This window comes from Castor canadensis, chromosome 6 (assembly GCF_047511655.1).
Source record: "Castor canadensis chromosome 6, mCasCan1.hap1v2, whole genome shotgun sequence".
NCBI classification, from domain to species: domain Eukaryota; kingdom Metazoa; phylum Chordata; class Mammalia; order Rodentia; family Castoridae; genus Castor; species Castor canadensis.
Genome location: NC_133391.1, coordinates 85,512,534 through 85,531,093, shown reverse-complemented (window position 1 = coordinate 85,531,093; position 18,560 = coordinate 85,512,534). Strand labels below are relative to the sequence as shown.

Genomic DNA, 18,560 nt, shown 5'->3' with positions numbered 1-18,560 from the left:
AAAATGTACGTATCTTAGCGCCATGCCTTTGAAGGGTATTTTGTCCCTGTTATGTGTATATCTGTCTCTGTCTCCCCTCCTCCCAACACACTGTCTCCTCTCTTTCTCTCCCCTCTCCTCCCCCTCCTTCCCTCCTTCCTTCTCTTGCACTTCCACCTTCTGCCACAGGAAGGCATAAGCACTAAGTCCTGACCAGATGGAATCATGCTCCCAGCCTCCAGATCATAACTCAGATAAATCTCTGTTCGTTACAAATTAACCAGTCACAGGTATTCTGTTATAGCAGCAGAAAACAGACTAAGACAAGGCCCTAAGTAAATATGACTTAAAAACAGCTTTGTGGCAAGAACTGCACAGAAATAACACAAAGACAATCACTAGAAGAAGAGAGGCAGATGGGTACAATATGTTAGATATGTTAGCCTCTTACTATAGTTGAATTCCTCAAATCTATTTCTAGAGTCTACACAAGTTTTACAGAAAATACAAATGGATCCATGGAGGTGTATGGCACTTGTCTCACTCAGGAAAGGAAACAGAAACTCACTCTTTTTGAGAAAATTCTAAGTCTTCAATTCTTCGCTTCACCATAATTCACTTGAGCTAAGCATGCAGCCCACTCATTAGAGGCTGAAAATGTTACACTATTGCCCTCATTTTTCCACATGATAAACTTGTCCTTCTAATAAACACAGGAACCCTTCTGTTAATTCTAAAGTTTATCTACTTTAAAGAAGCGCCAGCCACAAATAAAAATGTACAAATATCGTTCTACTTCATATAAAATGAAGTTCATCCTGGAGCATTCTACATGCAACTAATATATTAAGTGACTTAAAAAAGAAATTTCCCCATTAAGATTACCTAATTGACAAAAGCTAAAAGTGAATGGTAACATCAGCAGAAACTGTGCAAGCATTGTTTCTTTATAGTTATATCAAGGACACAAAAGCTATGCCACTGAAATACACAAAGACAATGCTGCCATCTAAAGGCTGAAATATAATATGAAAAATGTGCACTCAAATACTGCCAATGTATAAAAACCCATCAACCTGCTATTTGGAGTCTACAAAGTTTACACATTTAAAAAAAAAACACTATGCTATGATTCCTTTTCAACTATGCAATGAAGCTCCAATATTCTTTTTGAGAAGATTCAATTTATTAAGTGTTAGTAAAAAAATTTGGCTACTTATGAATATTTTTCAAAACATAACTCTATTGGTATCCTTTCTGACACAGTGTTCTAAGAACCTCTATTAATAGCTAATATAAATATTTGTTAAATGATCAGTAATACTTGTCAAAATGACAACAGCCAAACTACTTGAACTTGTAGTTGTAAGTAACTTAAGCATTTCTATTTGTTTCATAAAATTTTTTTAAATATAGAGAAAAGTTCCTATGAACTCCAACAGAGTTCAATTTATTCTAAATTTCTCTTTCTGAGAATTTAAACAGGAAGAATTTTATTGACTTTGACCTTTAAGATTCAGCCAAATTACTTCAAATTCCAAATGAAATAAAAATGTTTAAGAAATAAAACCAAATCTAGAACTGATTTCCTTACAATTTAAGAATATGATTTTTTTTAATGTACCACAGAATTAAGGAAAAACTAATGTGAAAATAAAGAGCATCCTTTAAACATAAACAGTTGCTTTCTTTGGGAAAACTTAGCTAAACTTTTCTTATAAGCCAACAAAAATGTTATTTACCTTGTATTTACACAGAAAGAAAACAAATTAGTCAAAAATCAACAAACATCTCTAATACTTAAGGAATAGAAAAATTTTAAGTTGGGATTGCCAACCTTTAGTTTATGTTGTATATGAAGTAGAAACCATAGCTTAACAAATTTAGTTGTGATATAGTAAAAATTACTAGGTTTTCAGTATTTCTTACAAATCAGAATTTGTACTGAGCAATTTGAGGATTATGTAAAGTTTTTCTACTATGTATTATCAGGGGAAAACAGTCTGTGGTAATAAAAGCATTTATTTTTAATTCATAGTGTTACAACTGTTCTAAAATCTTTTCAGATACTATGATCTCATTAAAAGTTGATACTTTAAAAAGTTTCAAAACTTGAGTTTATATATGAGATATAAATAGTTATCAAATTTTATAAACCAACTCAAAACCAAAAATTCTGTATTTTTGAGAAGCAATTTAAAAAACAAGTCATCTTTATAAATATGCTATGTATTTCTGAGGAGACTGCTAACATTTTCAATTATAGTATTTTTCAGTATTAATAAGTCCTACTAGTATCTCCCTAGTGACAGCTTTTTCTATTAATCTGCATGATATAAGTCAAAATTAAATGGTTTGGAATATTATTTAGCCATAAAAAGGAATGAAGGTCTGATACAGGCTAAAAATGGATGAACCTTGAAAATATGCAAAAGCCAGACACAAAAGATCAAAACTGTGTTATTCCTTTTATAGGAAATGTCAAGGACAGGCAAACTCATAGAAACAAAAAGTAGATTAGCAGCTGTAAGGCACTAGAGTAAGGGAGAAAGGGAAAGTGACAGCTACTAGGCACAGAGTTTCTTTGGGGGGAATAATGAAAATGTTCTTGAATTAGAATTAGAATTAGGTATTGGTGATGACTGGAAAACTCTGTGAATATATTAAAAGCCAATAAATTATCTATTTTTAAAATTATATTCCAATAAGACAAAATTGAATAGTCTTAAATAGATCAAATACATGTAATGTGTATGCATTACATATGTGCTTAAAATATAAAATCTATGCAATTATCAAGCTTATCTGACCCAATTTACTGAATTCCACTTTTTTCCATACTAAATAAAATGGTCTATTTCACAAGTATACACTTCTCTTGGCATTAAAAAATCTTAAATATTAGAATTCCTAGAGAAAGCAGAAGAAATTTCAACCACAGATAAAACTGGCAAGCGAGTTTTATATTATCCAATTTACCTGTTAGTTCACAATCAGAATTTAGAAAAAAATTAGCACATGCTAATGAGAAATGTTTAACAAGCTAGCACCACTCACAAACATCTACTCAATCATATGACCAATTTATAATACCAGTTTTAAGAAGATTTTTGCCTTTCATTAAGTAGTATTTCCCTCTCAACCACCACAAGAAAATGCAGAAGAAAATTTATAAACAAAGTTGAAAAAATTCAAATGTTAGAAACAAAACGAACAGCATGAAGATGAAAACAAGTACTCACTAATTTGTTTTCCTGCATGTATATTCTTTGTAATTTCAGACAGCCCTTAGCTATGACGATCATGCCTTCATCTGAGATCTTGTAACATTGGCCAAAATGAATATCTTTGAGCTCTCTGCATTTTGAGCCCAGCTGTAAACAAAGAGATTTGGCTGAATACTCAGAGAAGAGCAAAGGCAACATATTTCTACTGGGATTTTCATGTAATATTTGAAAATAACCACATCAGAGTTAAAAATTACAACTATACAAAATTATAAATTATTTTAAAATAAGATAGAATGCAAGCAATCTACAACTTAACACAGTATTATGTAAACCTTTTCACATTCTAACCCACCTCCCTCCTGCAAATACCTCATACTACATGTCCTTCAAAGTGGAAAGATTCCTCAACAGTGCAAATTCACATCTTTATTTCCCTTGAGTTTTTTTTTTTTCTTTTGCAATACTGGCATTTGAACTCAGGGCCTACACCTTGAGCCACTCCAGCAGCCCTTTTTGTGTTGGGTGTTTTCAAGATAGGATCTCTCAAACTATTCCCCGGGCTGTCTTCAAACCATGATCCTCCTGATCTCTGCTTCCTGAGTAGCTAGGATTACAGGCGTGAGCCACCAGTGCCTAGCTCCCTTGAGTCTTAACAGTGGGGGGGAAGGAATACCCTAAAAGGTATAAATTATGGTGTCTTCATAAAATTATTTATTATATAGCCATTAGAATCAAAATAAACATCTGACAATTTAGAATATATGCAAAATGTTTAAGCTTTTACAGTATCATCAAATTTTATAAAGAAATGTATATTTAAATGAGTATGCATATATGAGAAAAAGACTAAAATGTAAACTAAGGTGTTAACACTTGTCATTTTTGATTAATGACTAGATGAGAAGCTTCCCCTTCTGCCTATCACTCTTTAATTTTTCAAATAAACATTTTTATAATAAAAAAAACTTTGCAAGTTCTATTTCAAGTAAGGTGATAATATTAGAAGGATCTGCAAGTTCAGTTATTTTTCTAGGGATGGTGATATACATAAAACTATGTTAATATACTCTAGGATTACTGTAATCAATCACATATTCCTTTAGAAATGTCAACACCTTAAGACTGAGTTTTGCCTGTTTTGTTAAATAATGTATCTCTTGTGTCCCGTGTTTCATACTTACTTGATACTTAATAAATATTTGTTCAATGAATGAAAATGCTGACCAGGGTTATACATGTAGAATCCTCTTTATGATTTTTTTTCAGTGCTGGAGACTAAACCCAAGGCCTTGTGCATACTAGGCAAGTGCTCTACCACTGAGCTATGCCCCTTGACCAAGATGCCTCTTTAAAATGAACAAATACAGGAAAACATAACTGTAACCTCATAAAACACTACCATCTAGTTAATTCAGGAGTTCTGAGTCCATTTATAGAATTCAGGGTTTCCAGAAGAGCAGGTAAGGAAAAAATAATACTCTAATAATGATTAGTAATACTAATAATATTCATTTTCATATTATCCTCTAACTAAACACTAGCCTTTCTTTCACTTAATATAAGCAAAACACCACAGAAATTCGGCTGCACTGGAGAGTCTGTAGCTAAGGAAATCAAGGATAGTTTCACATGTCACTGTTCTTGCAGATATTTAGATGCATCATCTTTCCTCATTATTACCCATCATGCTCTACGTATTTGTAGAACAAATGCATGGTGGCACATAACTAGGCCTGAGAAAGCAGAATCCAAGGCCAGTATTAGACAAAGCAGAAAAGTTAAGTACATTATAGGATTTTCAACAGGCTCACACATATCTGACAATGAGGGTGAGACTGAACAGAACAATATCCCAGGATTCTTCAAAAGTCTGGTTAATTTCTAGCTAAACCCTCAGATCACATTCCCCATTACTGTACAGCCTGACCTTTCCCCCATTCCACAATAGCAAAACACTGGAGTTTTCTGGGGGAGTAAAATATAGGGTTTTTGAACTGTATATACTACACAGATGAGAATAGAGGTACACTGCTGAAAAATATGGAGATTATGTTAAAGTTTATAATACTCAAAATGGAGGGATTTAAAGAAAAATGCTATTAAATTTTCCAGGATGAAAGGATATGACTTCCACACTTAAACAGTTCATCCATATGTCTAGCATGAATGATGAAAACAGATCTATGACCATGCAAATCATCCTAAGATTTCAGATCTCTAGCTAGAAGGAAGACTCTTCAGACATCCAGAGAAAAACAGATTTCACAATGATTTGGATTTAAAAATGCATCAAACTTCTTAATACTAAAAATCTATACTCAAAACTATGAATTCAGTGTGAAAGTGAAATTAGAGATATGTTAACACATGCAAGTTCTCAAAAGATTTATCTCCCATGTACTTGATATCAAGTTAGAATCTGTGCGCTACAAAACATGAGAGCACAACAAGAAAAAAAAACAAAAAACATGGTATCTGGGCAATAAATCTAACCCAACATCAAGATAAAGAAAACCCTAAGGATAATGCTGAAGGCAAGAGGACCATAAGCCTTGAGACTATCTCAGCCAAATTCGCTTTAAAAAGGTAGATTTGATTATCAACATACAGATACACGAAGAACTAGGGACATCTTTTAGCTGCACTAGTGTTAAGAACATGAAACTAGAGGGGGAAAAACACTAATCTCAATGAAAATGAAATGCTATGGAGAAAAAAAGGCAGGTACGTCATTATAAAATGTGAATTCAGAATACTCATTTTAGTGAGCTAAATCCTCACACTCTGTGGAAAGAAATCAGCTATCCAGCTAAAGACTAATTATAAAAATATGGACAAACATGGAAGGGGGAAATAATTCCTCCTTCTGGAGGAAGTCAGATTAGTTTAATTCCTAGTCTCTTCTCCACTGATTAGTTTATATTTAATAAAGGAGACATGTTCATCTCATGTCTATAGTTCTTCCTCTTAGAAACAAATTGCCCACAGGGAACAAGCAGTCTTTACTTCTCTAACTGGGCCACTCTGCTGGTCTGTCTTAGCCAATGACTAAATAAGTCACTGTACAAAGTACAGAGTCAAGTTCAGAAGTCCACTTGGCTCTAGTAGTAAGCAACATTCTGTACCTTAGAATTTCTGAGTAACAAAGTTGATTTTTTTTTTCTTGTATCACTATTTCTTTGTCTTATTTCTCAGTTTGATCAGATCCTGGGCAGTAAAGGCAGATCCCCTGAGAGCTCAACATTTAGTGCACTACCAAGGAACACTGAGAAACAATAGAATCCATAATACAAGGAGTGATTGAGGTTTTGGTGGAGTCTTGGACATCACTGTGTGAGGCAAGTTGGTAGACCCTTTCATTAAAACATGTAAATCACACTGCTACAGAGAGGGAAAAGAGATTTAAGCTGATTACATGCTATGCTGACACTGACAAGTGGTTTTGATGGCCTGTCTATAAGAAAATGACTTCCCATAGTGGCCAAGGTCACACGGTTAACCATGCAAAGATGTGGATTACCACTGTAAGCATTATCACCACATGAACGTCCAGCTATTAGAGAAGACCACCTCAGGAGACACACTATTATTACTCACTGAGTATAAATCTCAATCTCACCAAGGTCACTGATATTCTATTGTAGACAACATCACTGACAAAAAGTCCATCTGTGTTACCATTATGTCATCTAAATATCCTAAGTTGCAGGCTATCTAGGCACTGTATCTATAACAATGTATTTCCCAATTTTATTTATATTCTTCAAACCTCTCAACCCTGTAATTATCTCTCCACAATCCACAGAAAAACATTCAGAAAGTATCAACCATGCCTTATAAGGGTATCTTTGGTAATTGTATGATAAAGATTTCATTGAACAAAACTTAAGGGAATTTGTTACCAGTAGACATATCTTATAAGAAATGATAAGGTCTTCCAGAAATATGGAAAATTATATAGGTCAGAAACTTGAATCTTGGAGAAAGAATGAAGGTAAAATGAAAACTTATATTTTGTCATTCTTTTTTTTTTTTTGCAGTACTGGGGTTTGAACTCAGGGCCTACCACCCTTTTTTCTGATGGGTTTTTTTCAAGATAGGGTCTCTTGAACTATTTGCCTGGGCTGTCTTCAAACTGCAATCCTCCTGATCTCTGCTTCCATAGTAGCTAGGATTACAGGTGTGAGCCACTGGTACCCAGCTATTTTTTGTCATTCTTAACTGAGCTAACAGTAACAATTTGCTTCAAATAACAGTAATAACGTAGTAAGCTTGTGTATGTATGTACACTTATGTATAATTAAAGTCAATGACAGCAATGATACAAAGTATAGGAGGGAAGAATTAGAAATATTTTGTTATTATAAGGTATGTGCACTACCTGTAAGGCAGTATGGTGTTATTCGAAAGGTGATTTGGAGATAGAGATCTACATAGCTTAATGATAGAGCACTTTCTTAGCACGCATGAGGCCCTAGGTTTGATCCCCAACACAAACAACAACAAAAAAGGGGGAAGGGGACAGGTATGGCTGACTCACACCTGTAATCCTAGCTACTTGGGAGGTTGAGATCAAGAGGATCTTGAATCAAGACCAGCCAAAGCAAAGAGATCAAGAAACCTTATCTCAACCAATAGCTGGGCACAGTGATGCATACCTTTCATTCCAAGCTACAAGGGAGGCTGAGATGAAGAGGATCACAATTCTAGCCTGGGCAAAAAAAAAAAAAAGAAAGTTCAGAAGATTCTCACCTCAATGGAAAAAATCATGGCATATGCCTATCATTTCAACTGCAGTGGGAAGGTAAAATAGGAAGATGTTGGTCCAGGCCAGTCTGGGCAAAAAGTGAGATCCTATCTCCAAAATAACAGAGTCAAAAGAGCTAGAGGTGTAACTCAAATAGCAGACTGCCTGTCTAGCAAGTGAGAAGCCATGAGTTCAAATCCCAGTACTGCCAATTTAAAAAAAAATTTTTAAGTGTATTTGAAGCCAGGTATCGGTAATGGACACCTGTAATCCTAGCTACTCAGAAGGCAGATTCAGGAGGACTGCAGCTCAAAGTTAACCCAGGCAAATAGCTTTTGAACTCTATCACAAAAATACCCAACACATAGCTGGGTGCTGGTGGTTCACACATGTAATTCTAGCTAGTCAGGAGGCAGAGATCAGGAGGATTGAGGTTTGAAGCCAGCCCAGGCAAACAGTTCGAGAGACCCTATCTCAGAAACACCCAACACAAATAAGGGCTGATGGAGAGACTCAAGGTGTAGGCCCTGAGTTCAACTCCCAGTACTGAAAAAAACATACCCAAGACAAAAATGGGCTGATTGCACAGCTCAAGTGGTACAGCACCTGCCTAGCAAACATGAGTTCAAACCCCAATACTGCCAAAAAAATTTTTTTTAATTTTAATTAGTTGTAAATATATATAATAACTTCAGGTAGAGCAGATTTCAGTGCAAAAACACTTAAGTTTTTAAATAAAATTGGATACACATAATGATAAAGAAGACAATGCTACAAGAAGACATAACAGCTCATAACACACATGAACCTAACCACTGTCACAATATCTAAAGCAAAACCTGACTGAAGCCACTGTTATATTTAGAAATTTCAATATCCTTCTATCAGAAATGAACAGATCCAGCAGCAAGAAACAGTAAGAACATGGCTGAATTCAACACTATTAATCAAATGGATACAACTTTGTCAGCATCAGAACATACATTCTTCTCAAGCTCACATGAAACATTCACCAAGACAGAATACATTCTAGACCATAAAACACACCTTAACAAATTTAGAAGAATAGAAATCATGCAATATCTGCTCTCAGCCAACAGTGAAATTAAGCTAGAAATCAATACTAGAATGATCAACAGAAAATCCCAAAATACTTGGAGATTAAACAATATACTTCTACATATCACATATATCAAAGAAGAAACCTTAAGAGAAATTTTTAAGTATTTTCAAATTAAAATGGAAGTATAACATGCCAAACTTTCTGAACTGAATCAAAAACAGTGTTTAAGGGGAAATTTATAGTTTGAGATGAAACTGTAAAATTGTTTGGATTCCATTCCTTTTTTGGTTGTTAATGGCTAGTGTGCAGAAACACAACTAATTTTTTATGCTGGCATTCTACTAAAAATGTTTATTAGTTCAAACAGCTTTGGGGGAATTCTTTAAGGTTTTCTATATATAAAATAATGTCATCTACAAATAAAGATAGTTTGGTTTCTTCTGCTCCATTTTAAAACATTTTCCTTCTTTTTTTCTTGTCAAATTACTCCAGTTTGAAATTCAGCACAATGTAGAATAGAAGCACTCAATGCATGCATTCTTGTCTTGTTCCAGAAGGGAAAGTTTTTCATTTTTCACTACTAAGTATATCAGATTTGTGTTTGTCACATGTGGCCTTTATGATATTAAGGAAGTAACATTATATTTCTAGTTTGTTATTTTTATCATGAAAGGGTGTTTGATTTCTCCAAATACTTCTACACCAATTAAGATGTTTATGTGGATTGTTTATTCCTACATTCTATTATTATGGCATATTACACTGGTTAAGTTTTGCATGTTAAACCTTTTGGGGGGAGGATTTTTTTTTAACTAATTTCAATTTCCACACTTGTTATAAGTGTATTTAGATTTTTCTAATCCTTGAACCACTTTTTTGCAGTTTGTGCCTCTCTAGAAATCTACCCATTTCATCTAGACTGTCCAATTTGTTCGTATTCAGGTATTCATAGTTTTCTCATACAATACTTTTTATTTCTGTAACAGTAGCAATGTCCCCTCTGATTTATGACTTAGTAATTTGATTCTCTTTTTTTCTCAATCTAATTACAAGTTTGACAGTTTTATTGACCTTTTCAAAGAATCCAGTTTTAGTTTCACTAGCTTTTTCTATAGTCTTCTGTTCCCTACTTTGAGAATACATATTATTCTGTTGAGTGGAGTGTATTAAACAAATGTTAGGAATAATTGGTTTATAGCATTATTCAAGTCCAACATGTTTTTATTCATCTTCTATTTGTTCTATTCATTATTGAAAGAAACTCTGTAAAGTCTCCAACTATAAAGAACTGCCTATTTCATCTTTCAAATCTCTCAATTTTTTGCTATGCATAGAGATTCTGTTGCTAGACGCATATATAGTTATAATTGTTATATCATCCTGATGGACTATCATTGTCTCTTACAAATTTTTTTGGACTTAAAATCTATTTGAGCCATGCCCACACCTGTAATCCCAACTACTTGGGGGTCTAAAATTGAGAGAATCACATTTAGAGGCCAGCCCAGGCAAAAAATTTACAAGACCCCCATCCCATAAATAAACATGGTTGTGTAAACCTATCATCCCAGCTACAGCAGGACATGTAAAATAGAAGTATCAGGGTCCAGGCTGGCCTGAGCTAAAAGCAAGTCCCTATGACAAAAATGAAGAGGGCACCAGACACTGGTGGCTCACGTCTAGGAGGCTGAGTTCTGGAGGATCTCTGTTCCAGGCCAACCTGAACAAACAGTTCACAAGATCCCATCTCCAAAATAACCAGATCAAAATGAAGACGTAGTTCAAGCAGCAGAGCACCTACCTAGCAAGCACAAAGCTCTGTGTTCAAATCTCAATACCACCAGGAAAAAAAAGTCTACTTTGTTTGATAAAATTGCCACTTTAGTTCTGTTTTGGTTGCTATTTGCATGAAATATATTTTTCCATTTCTCTATCTTTGTACTACAACCTTTGTGTGGTTACCTTTACCACAGTTCATTTTTGTTCACATAGTTTTGCATTACTCCCTGGTGAACTTTTATTTTAGCCTGAAATACTCCCCTTAGCATTTTTTGGATGGTCCTTCTACTAGTAGCAAATGGTCCTGGCTTTTGCTTATCTGAGGTATCTTAATGATATCTCATTCTAATAGTTTTGACAGATACAAAATTCTTATTTGACTTTTTCTTTGGGGCTTCAAATATATAATCCCATTATTTTCTGGGTTCTATGGTTTCTGATGAGAAATCAGCTGTTAATCTTGTATGTGAAGGAGTAATTCATCTGCTTCTGCTTTCATTGGACTGGATTTTAACAAACTATAATGTGTCTCAGTGTAGAACTTTTTGAAATTATCCAGTTTGAGTTTGTTGAGCTTCTTGGATATATAGACTTGTATATTTCATTAAATTTAGAAAGTTTTGACCCTTATTTCTTCAATAATTTTTTTTCTGACCCTTTCTCACTTTTCCTTATAGGAATACTATAATGTAATGTTGTTCTGCTTGATGGTGTCCCACAGGTATTTTAGGCCACCTCTGTTAATTTTTCTTCTTTTTGCTTTCTGCTTCCCAGACTCAGTAATTTCAATTGTTCCATTGTCATATTCACTGATTCTTTCTTCTGCCTGCTCCCATATTCTGCTGAATCCTCTACTACACTTTTTTTTTTACATTGTTCTTTTCAGCTGCAGAATTTTGATTTGTTTCTTTCATAATTTCTGTCTCTTTAGTGGTATTCCCACACTAGCAATTCAGGCTACTATCTTTGTGATTACTGCCAAGCTGGGAAGAGTGTTGGGCACAGGTAAATAAAGTCACAGGCACATTCCTTCCACATTTTAGCTGTTCCTTTTTGGTCCAATCTTCCCTTGGTTGTTGTAACCCTTTGTCTTTCAGAGTTCTGCAAAAGTTGGATTTGATAGTTCTGGCTTGTTTTTCAGTGTTTCTATGGAAGAGGGTTTTAGAGCTGCCTATTACAACATTTTGCTGATGTCACTCTAAATATTTATTTTTAAAGATTTAAAAATTCATACTATGGCCAGATTGAAATTTACTAAGGGAACATTTAATATGAAAAGGGCCTACAATGACTCATTTCCAGAAATCTCTACTGAACTCCATGAATTAGATTGAGGTATGAGAATAAGTCACATAAAACAATAATTTAATGGGTACAATCTCTTAGATTTATTTTAATGCTTTGGTTATGGCTATTTGAAGACAAATGTTAAATGACAACAAAATATTATGAAAACTAAAACAGTCTACTGTTCTCAATCACATGGCTCTTCCCCCCCACCCCGCCACACATGATTATAGTTTTATAAGATGTGTAAAATAAACACATATTCCAGCAGTAAAGCTGTTCCACTGACAAAACTATCTGGGGTGACTTTTATGGAATAAAAATATCAATAGTTGGGCAATCTAATCACATACAATGTAAGGTTTTCAGAATTGTCACAATGAATCCCCCCTATACAATGAATATATCCTAATAAAAATGGGGAAAAATGTAAATACTTCAGTAGTTGGTATTTTGCAAAGAAGAAATGTTTGATCAAAAACAGTATAACTTTTATGTACTTCACCTTAACATTATTTTTTTCCTTTTTTAAAAAATCTATTCATTTATTCATATGTGCATACATTGTTTGGGCCATTTCTCCCCCTTTAACTTTATTAAGCAGAATTCAATACTTAAAATATTACATTCTAACATTCTAGATATATAAGAACTCCAAACAAACTAAAAGAACTCAAAAAGCACACATATTTGGTATTTGCTAGCCAATCAAAATTATACATTTATGAAGGAAATATCTTTTAAGTTACATGTATTTTGTTATCACTAAAACACATATTTACCATTCTAAAACATCTATCAGTTCTTACTGACAGAAAAGGGGAAAAAACTTGATCTTTAGAATCAACAAGTCAATTGTTAAGTTTCTGAGTTCAAGAAAAAAATAATAAATTCCAGAAAAATTTATCAGTTATGGATAGTACCATTCTAGGCTTTTATTACTTTATTATACATCTTAAAGTTGTTAGTTTATGAAATACAAAATATACTCCAAGGCAGGGTTTATCAAATATCACTAGGTTATAAAATTAATTTAGTAAGTGAGTCAGGCCAAAATTTATTTAATATAAAATAAAGAATAAAATAGATAATATCAATGTGCATTGTACAGAAGGGTATATATTGCTTCATAAAGCTATTTCTATTTTATGTATATAGAAAAGCCATTCTCTTTTTCTACTATACACATAGCATTACTCCATCAGAATAAAGAGTCTAAAAGAGGACACACTTGTTACAGCATAATGTTAAAAACAGGAAACCGTTACTCTCGATACTTCAAGGAGATGCCTACATAATTACTGAAGAAAATAAGAGGGGTGTTGAGGATGTAACTCAAGTGGTAAAGTACCTGCCTGGCAAGCACGAGACCCTGAGTTCAAACTCCAGTACAAGAAGAAGAATGAAGAAGAAGAAAGAAGAGGGGGAGAAGAAAAGAGGACAGAGAGAGAGCACAGGAGGGGAAGGGGAAGTGAACATCTAATCTAAGTAAGTTAACAAGCTCTAAAACTACCTCATGTTCTAAGGAAGACTTACATAGTGAGTTTCAAAATTACAAAATTCGTAATACTTAATTATCACGCTGTTTTGCTCCTTAGAAAACTTTGTAATTTCCCTCTACTTCAACCATAGTACAATCTTATTGTTCCTCACAAATATTACTAACAACACCCTTGGCAATCTGCTAAACTGGTATCTATTTGTGTTACATGAGGCTTAAATATATAACACATTTAATCCAGATCTTAATAAATATATAGACCTTTTAAAAATGTTTCATTGTGAAATATAAAATGCTAAGAAATCCTATCAAATATCCTATCAAATATCAAATCAAATATCCTATCAAAAATCCTATCAAATAAAATCATCCTATGTCTATAAAATCTATAATTCCCCATAAAAGATCAGTTTGTTTTAGCAGGTTTAAGAACTTCATAAAATGCTTTGCTAGTGAGTCATTCTGACATAGCAGAAATAGATCAAGAAAAAATATTAAAACAAATAAGACTGTTACTGCACAACTTGCCTTTGCAATGAAATAGGCTCCCTTATAAATTGGTAACATTCTGTTTTTGTTATCTTTTTGTTTGTCTGTTTATTATTTTGGTGGGATTGAGGTTTGAACTCAGAGCTTTGTGCTTGCAAAGCAAGCACTCTACCACTTGAGCCACACCTCCAGCCCATTTGCTCTGGTTATTTTTGGAGATGGGGGGAGGGGGTCTTACAAACTATTTGCTTGGCCTAGCCTCAAACCTCAGTCCTCCCCATCTCAGCCTCTCAAGCAGCAAGGATTACACCAGCACCCAACTTGGTAATATTCTTAGTATATAAATTGAACTGACACATTCAGTCACTATTTAGGATGGTATCCCCAAATTTCTTCTAATATTAATCTTTCGATTAATTCATACAATGTTTAAATTTAAGGATCTTCATTTGTTGAATGAGCAGTCCACACTCTGAGCCATTTCCAAAGAAAGTGCCATTTCCAAAGGAAGTATATCAGAAAAAAACATGTATAAATCTGTTTTTAATACAATTATTAGGTGAAATATAGATGATTACTTTTTTCTTCATTTTATACTCATCAATTTGGACTTCCTCCTATGTCTTAAGACAATTAGATATCTTAAAGCACATTAAATAAGTCATCAAGTAACGTAAAAGGAAGACTAAAAGTTAATTTTTAAAATGCTGGGCTGAAGCCAGGGGCTGGTAGCTCACACCTGCGATCCTAGCTATTCAAGAGGCAGAGATCAGGGGGATCGCAGTTCAAAGCCAGCCTGGGTAAATAGTTTGTGAGACCCTATCTCGAAAAAACTCATCATAAAAAAGGGATGGTGAAGTGGTTCAAGGTATAGGCCTTGGGCTTGAGCCCCGGTACAAAAAAAAAAAACCTTAGGCTGACCCAAACTGCCCTGGATTGTAAATTAAAGCAAAATCTAGCACAATTAAGTTTTAAAGATCATAAATTAATAAAACAACTGGTCACAAAAATTCAGGCACTCACTATAAAACACATCAAACTTGATTTACTAATTATAACCATGGCATTGCAGCTCACTAATTTAAACAAATATTCATTGGCATGTAATAAAAAGATGACTCACTTTAATCTCTGAGCATTATTATTAATATAACAGCCTTTCAAAGTATTGCTACAAAATGAATTAATGAGCAAAATATTGTAAAAATGTTAAAATTTACCTGTTTGAGTCCTTCATCTGTAAGTTTGTCCTGGTTGCCTACATGCACTTTCTGAAGTAAAGGGCAGTGAGAGGCCACAGCAATAATAGAGGTGTCAGAGAGCTGTTTACACCTGTAGGCTGTATACCTAAGAAGTCCGGGACACTTAAACGCTAGAACACAAACTCCAGTATCAGACATACTGCGACAATCAGAAATGTTGATTTCAATTATATTCTGACTTCTTGATGCAATTTTTTCCAATAATTCATCAGTAACCTATGAAAGAAAAAGAGGTGATAAATTTGAACTTTTGCTAAAAGTAGAAAGTTAGTTTTTATTCTTTTATGAATTTTCTCCCAACAAATAATAGATTATATCATGAAAAACACAATCAAAAGAAAAACCTTCTTAATATTCAAGCATAACAAGAACTGTGGTATAAAATAAAATATAAATATATTTGTTCCCTATTCCCAGTATGTAGCACAGATCTCCTAAAACCCTTTAATTTCCTGGTGGATACTGTCTTTTGTAACAAGCATCTTAGACCATACCTGAGTTTATAGTAATGTACAGACTCAAAGTGGAACCTTATATAGCTTCAGGATGTAGTTTGTTACCATAAACACAAATAAATGATTAAAGGATGAGAACTTTCAACCACCTCCCCCAACCTCTAGTGGGGCTGGAGGTTAAGTGGTAAAAACTCTTCAAAAAGAGACTCAAAGACCCTCTGAGTTGGTAGATTACACATCAAAGTGCTGGTAGGGTAGAATACCCCACACACACCTTGCCCTATGCATCTTTGCCATCTGATTACTCCTGAATTATATCTTTTATAATAAACCAATAAATATAAGTAAAATATTTTCCTAAGTTCTGTAAATAGCCATAGCTAATTATCAAAACTAAGAATGCGACTGGAGGAACTCCTAAATTTATAGGTATTTGATCAGAAGTATGGGTGGCTCCTGGGACTTGCAACTGACATTTTAAGTGGGGGCAATCTTGTAAGACCCTTAACCTGTGGGTTCTGCACTAATTCCAGGAGATAGTATCAGAACTGAACTGAACTGCTGGACACTCAACTGGTGTTGGAGAATCAGTTGTTGATGTAGAAGAAACTCCATACATTAAGTGTCAGAAGTGATGACATCAAGGAAGAGTACATGTGTTTGTTTTCATTAAAAGGTTAAAAATCTATCTCTTTTGGGAAAACTCCCTTAAACTGAACCTTCAAGCTCACCAAAAGATTTTAAATGTTTTTTTCTCTATTTATAAACTCTAGCAAAGGTATACATCAGTTATAGTGATGTACATACTGATTTTTTGTTCTTGACACCATATAGTAAGTACTACAGTATATAAATTTCCATTGTTTTACTACTATCAAAACACTGCCTCATAGCTGTGGGTATTGTAGGTCAGTGATAGAGCACCTGCTTACTAAGTGTGAGAGCTTTGCACTGCTAAAGAAAAACGCAAACAAAAAAATCTACCTCACATGCGATCCACAGCTAAGAAAACACGTTATTGTGCTTAACAAAACACTAAGGAGAAATGTCCTTGTCAAAAAAACCTGACTCAAGTTGGATGGGTGAATTCAACTATGATATATTTGTTATATTGTAAGAACTTTTGTAAATGCCACAATGTACTCCCAGAATAAAATTTTTTTAAAAAAATTCAAAGCCAAATATAAATAACCTTAAAACTCATCTTGTAAAAAATTCAGAGCCATATGAATTTTAAAAAATTAGCTTCTACATATTCCCTGCCCAATCATAACATTTCAAAAAGGAAAACAGAGCTAATGTATTCAAGTCCTCTGGGCAAAAATAAAGGAGACAGAAAATGCATATAAAATTTTAAATGGAAAAATAAAAAAAAAAAACTGGAGTGTTAAGTAGCAGTAGGAATAAGAACCAAAAATGAAACTATCTATGTTTGCTGGAAACAATATGAATGCAGACCATTCCCTGAAAAGCTAAAACTATGACATTCCTTTCATTTTAATTTTAATTTTTCCATCTTCAGACCTTACTACAAGCAGAAGAAAAAAGCTATTTTCTTTGTGAGCTCATTGTAAACAGTTCAGCCAGCCAAGAGTAATGAAGCAGAGTCAATGGATTACTTCAAACAAACTTTTCTGTACTCTACTAGCCACAACTGACTTCTCACCATTCTTATTGGACACCCAAGCAAGTAAATAACTAATTATATAATTATAATTACTTACCAATGAGGTAGAAAAACTGAAAGAGAAAAACATATGCATAAATGTTCTATAAGTTGCTTAATATGTTTAAAATGTGTGGATTATATGCTCAAAATACCAATGGTGTGTTGGAATTTGCTTGTACCAACTCACAAGAAGCTATTACATGCCCTTCTTTTCAAATCTAAATCCAATGGTGTCACATGTAGCCTGTGATTAACGATGGGGGGATTATTTATACCACAGAAATTGGCAAATATTATAAATGAGAACATTTTTGAAAACCAGTTGTTAAACACCAGTACACAAGTAATATACCAAGGAGGGATTTAGAGCAGGTTTAGGATTACAAAACAATCCTATTCTTATTGTGTATTTTTACATATTTCTAATGCCAAATACTGACCATAAAGATTTAAAGAGTGAATCCAACAATTCCAACAAGTTATTTGATTTTTTTTTTTTTTTGGTGGTCCCGGGGTTTGAACTCAGGGCCTCACCCTGGTAGGCACTTGAGCCACTCCACCAGCCCCCACAAATTATTTGAAATAAGCAATATAAACTTCATCTTTTTTTCCTAATTTATTCTACCATATAAGCATATTGAGCAACTCGGCAATAGGGAAAATTAGAAAATCCATCAAAAGGAAAGTTGTGTTAAAAAGTTATCTTAGTTCATTTTACTTCCTTTTCTTCATCCATAAAACAGGGGAAATAATAGTATCTCCTAACAGAGCTGCTGAAAGGATCAAATGGATTAGTATATACAAAGCCCTCACAACAGTACATGACACAGAGGCAGTGCTATATAAATGACAACCTCCCCTAAAAAGGAAAAGTTTACTGATTTTAAAAAGGTAATGAAAAAAGGGGAAGACAAACCAGATTAAGAAGCAAGCCAAAATTATCAATCCATACTGGAAATAATCCTGTTCACCAGAGAACCTAGCTCTACCTTGAATTCACAAAATATATATATGTATTTTGTACATATATATATATACACACACATTAAGGAAAGCATGAAATTATAGACTGTAATTATTAGAAGTATGGAAATGGAAG

The 18,560-nt window shown here is 33.8% G+C and overlaps 1 protein-coding gene across 2 annotated transcripts in view; it reads right to left on the bottom strand.

The window, feature by feature from the left end:
• The window catches only part of Fbxl17 (F-box and leucine rich repeat protein 17), a 481,585-nt gene that overhangs the window by 447,534 nt on the left and 15,491 nt on the right, over positions 1 to 18,560 (bottom strand). Inside the window, exons 3-4 of one of the 2 annotated variants that reach the window (XM_020175035.2) lie at positions 15,296 to 15,553; positions 3,222 to 3,353 (exon numbers count right to left, since the gene is read on the bottom strand). In XM_020175035.2, coding sequence (XP_020030624.2) covers positions 3,222 to 3,353; positions 15,296 to 15,553 — 390 coding nt within the window. The remainder of the gene's footprint in view (positions 1 to 3,221; positions 3,354 to 15,295; positions 15,554 to 18,560) is intronic. The other variant, XM_020175052.2, reaches the window with a different exon arrangement.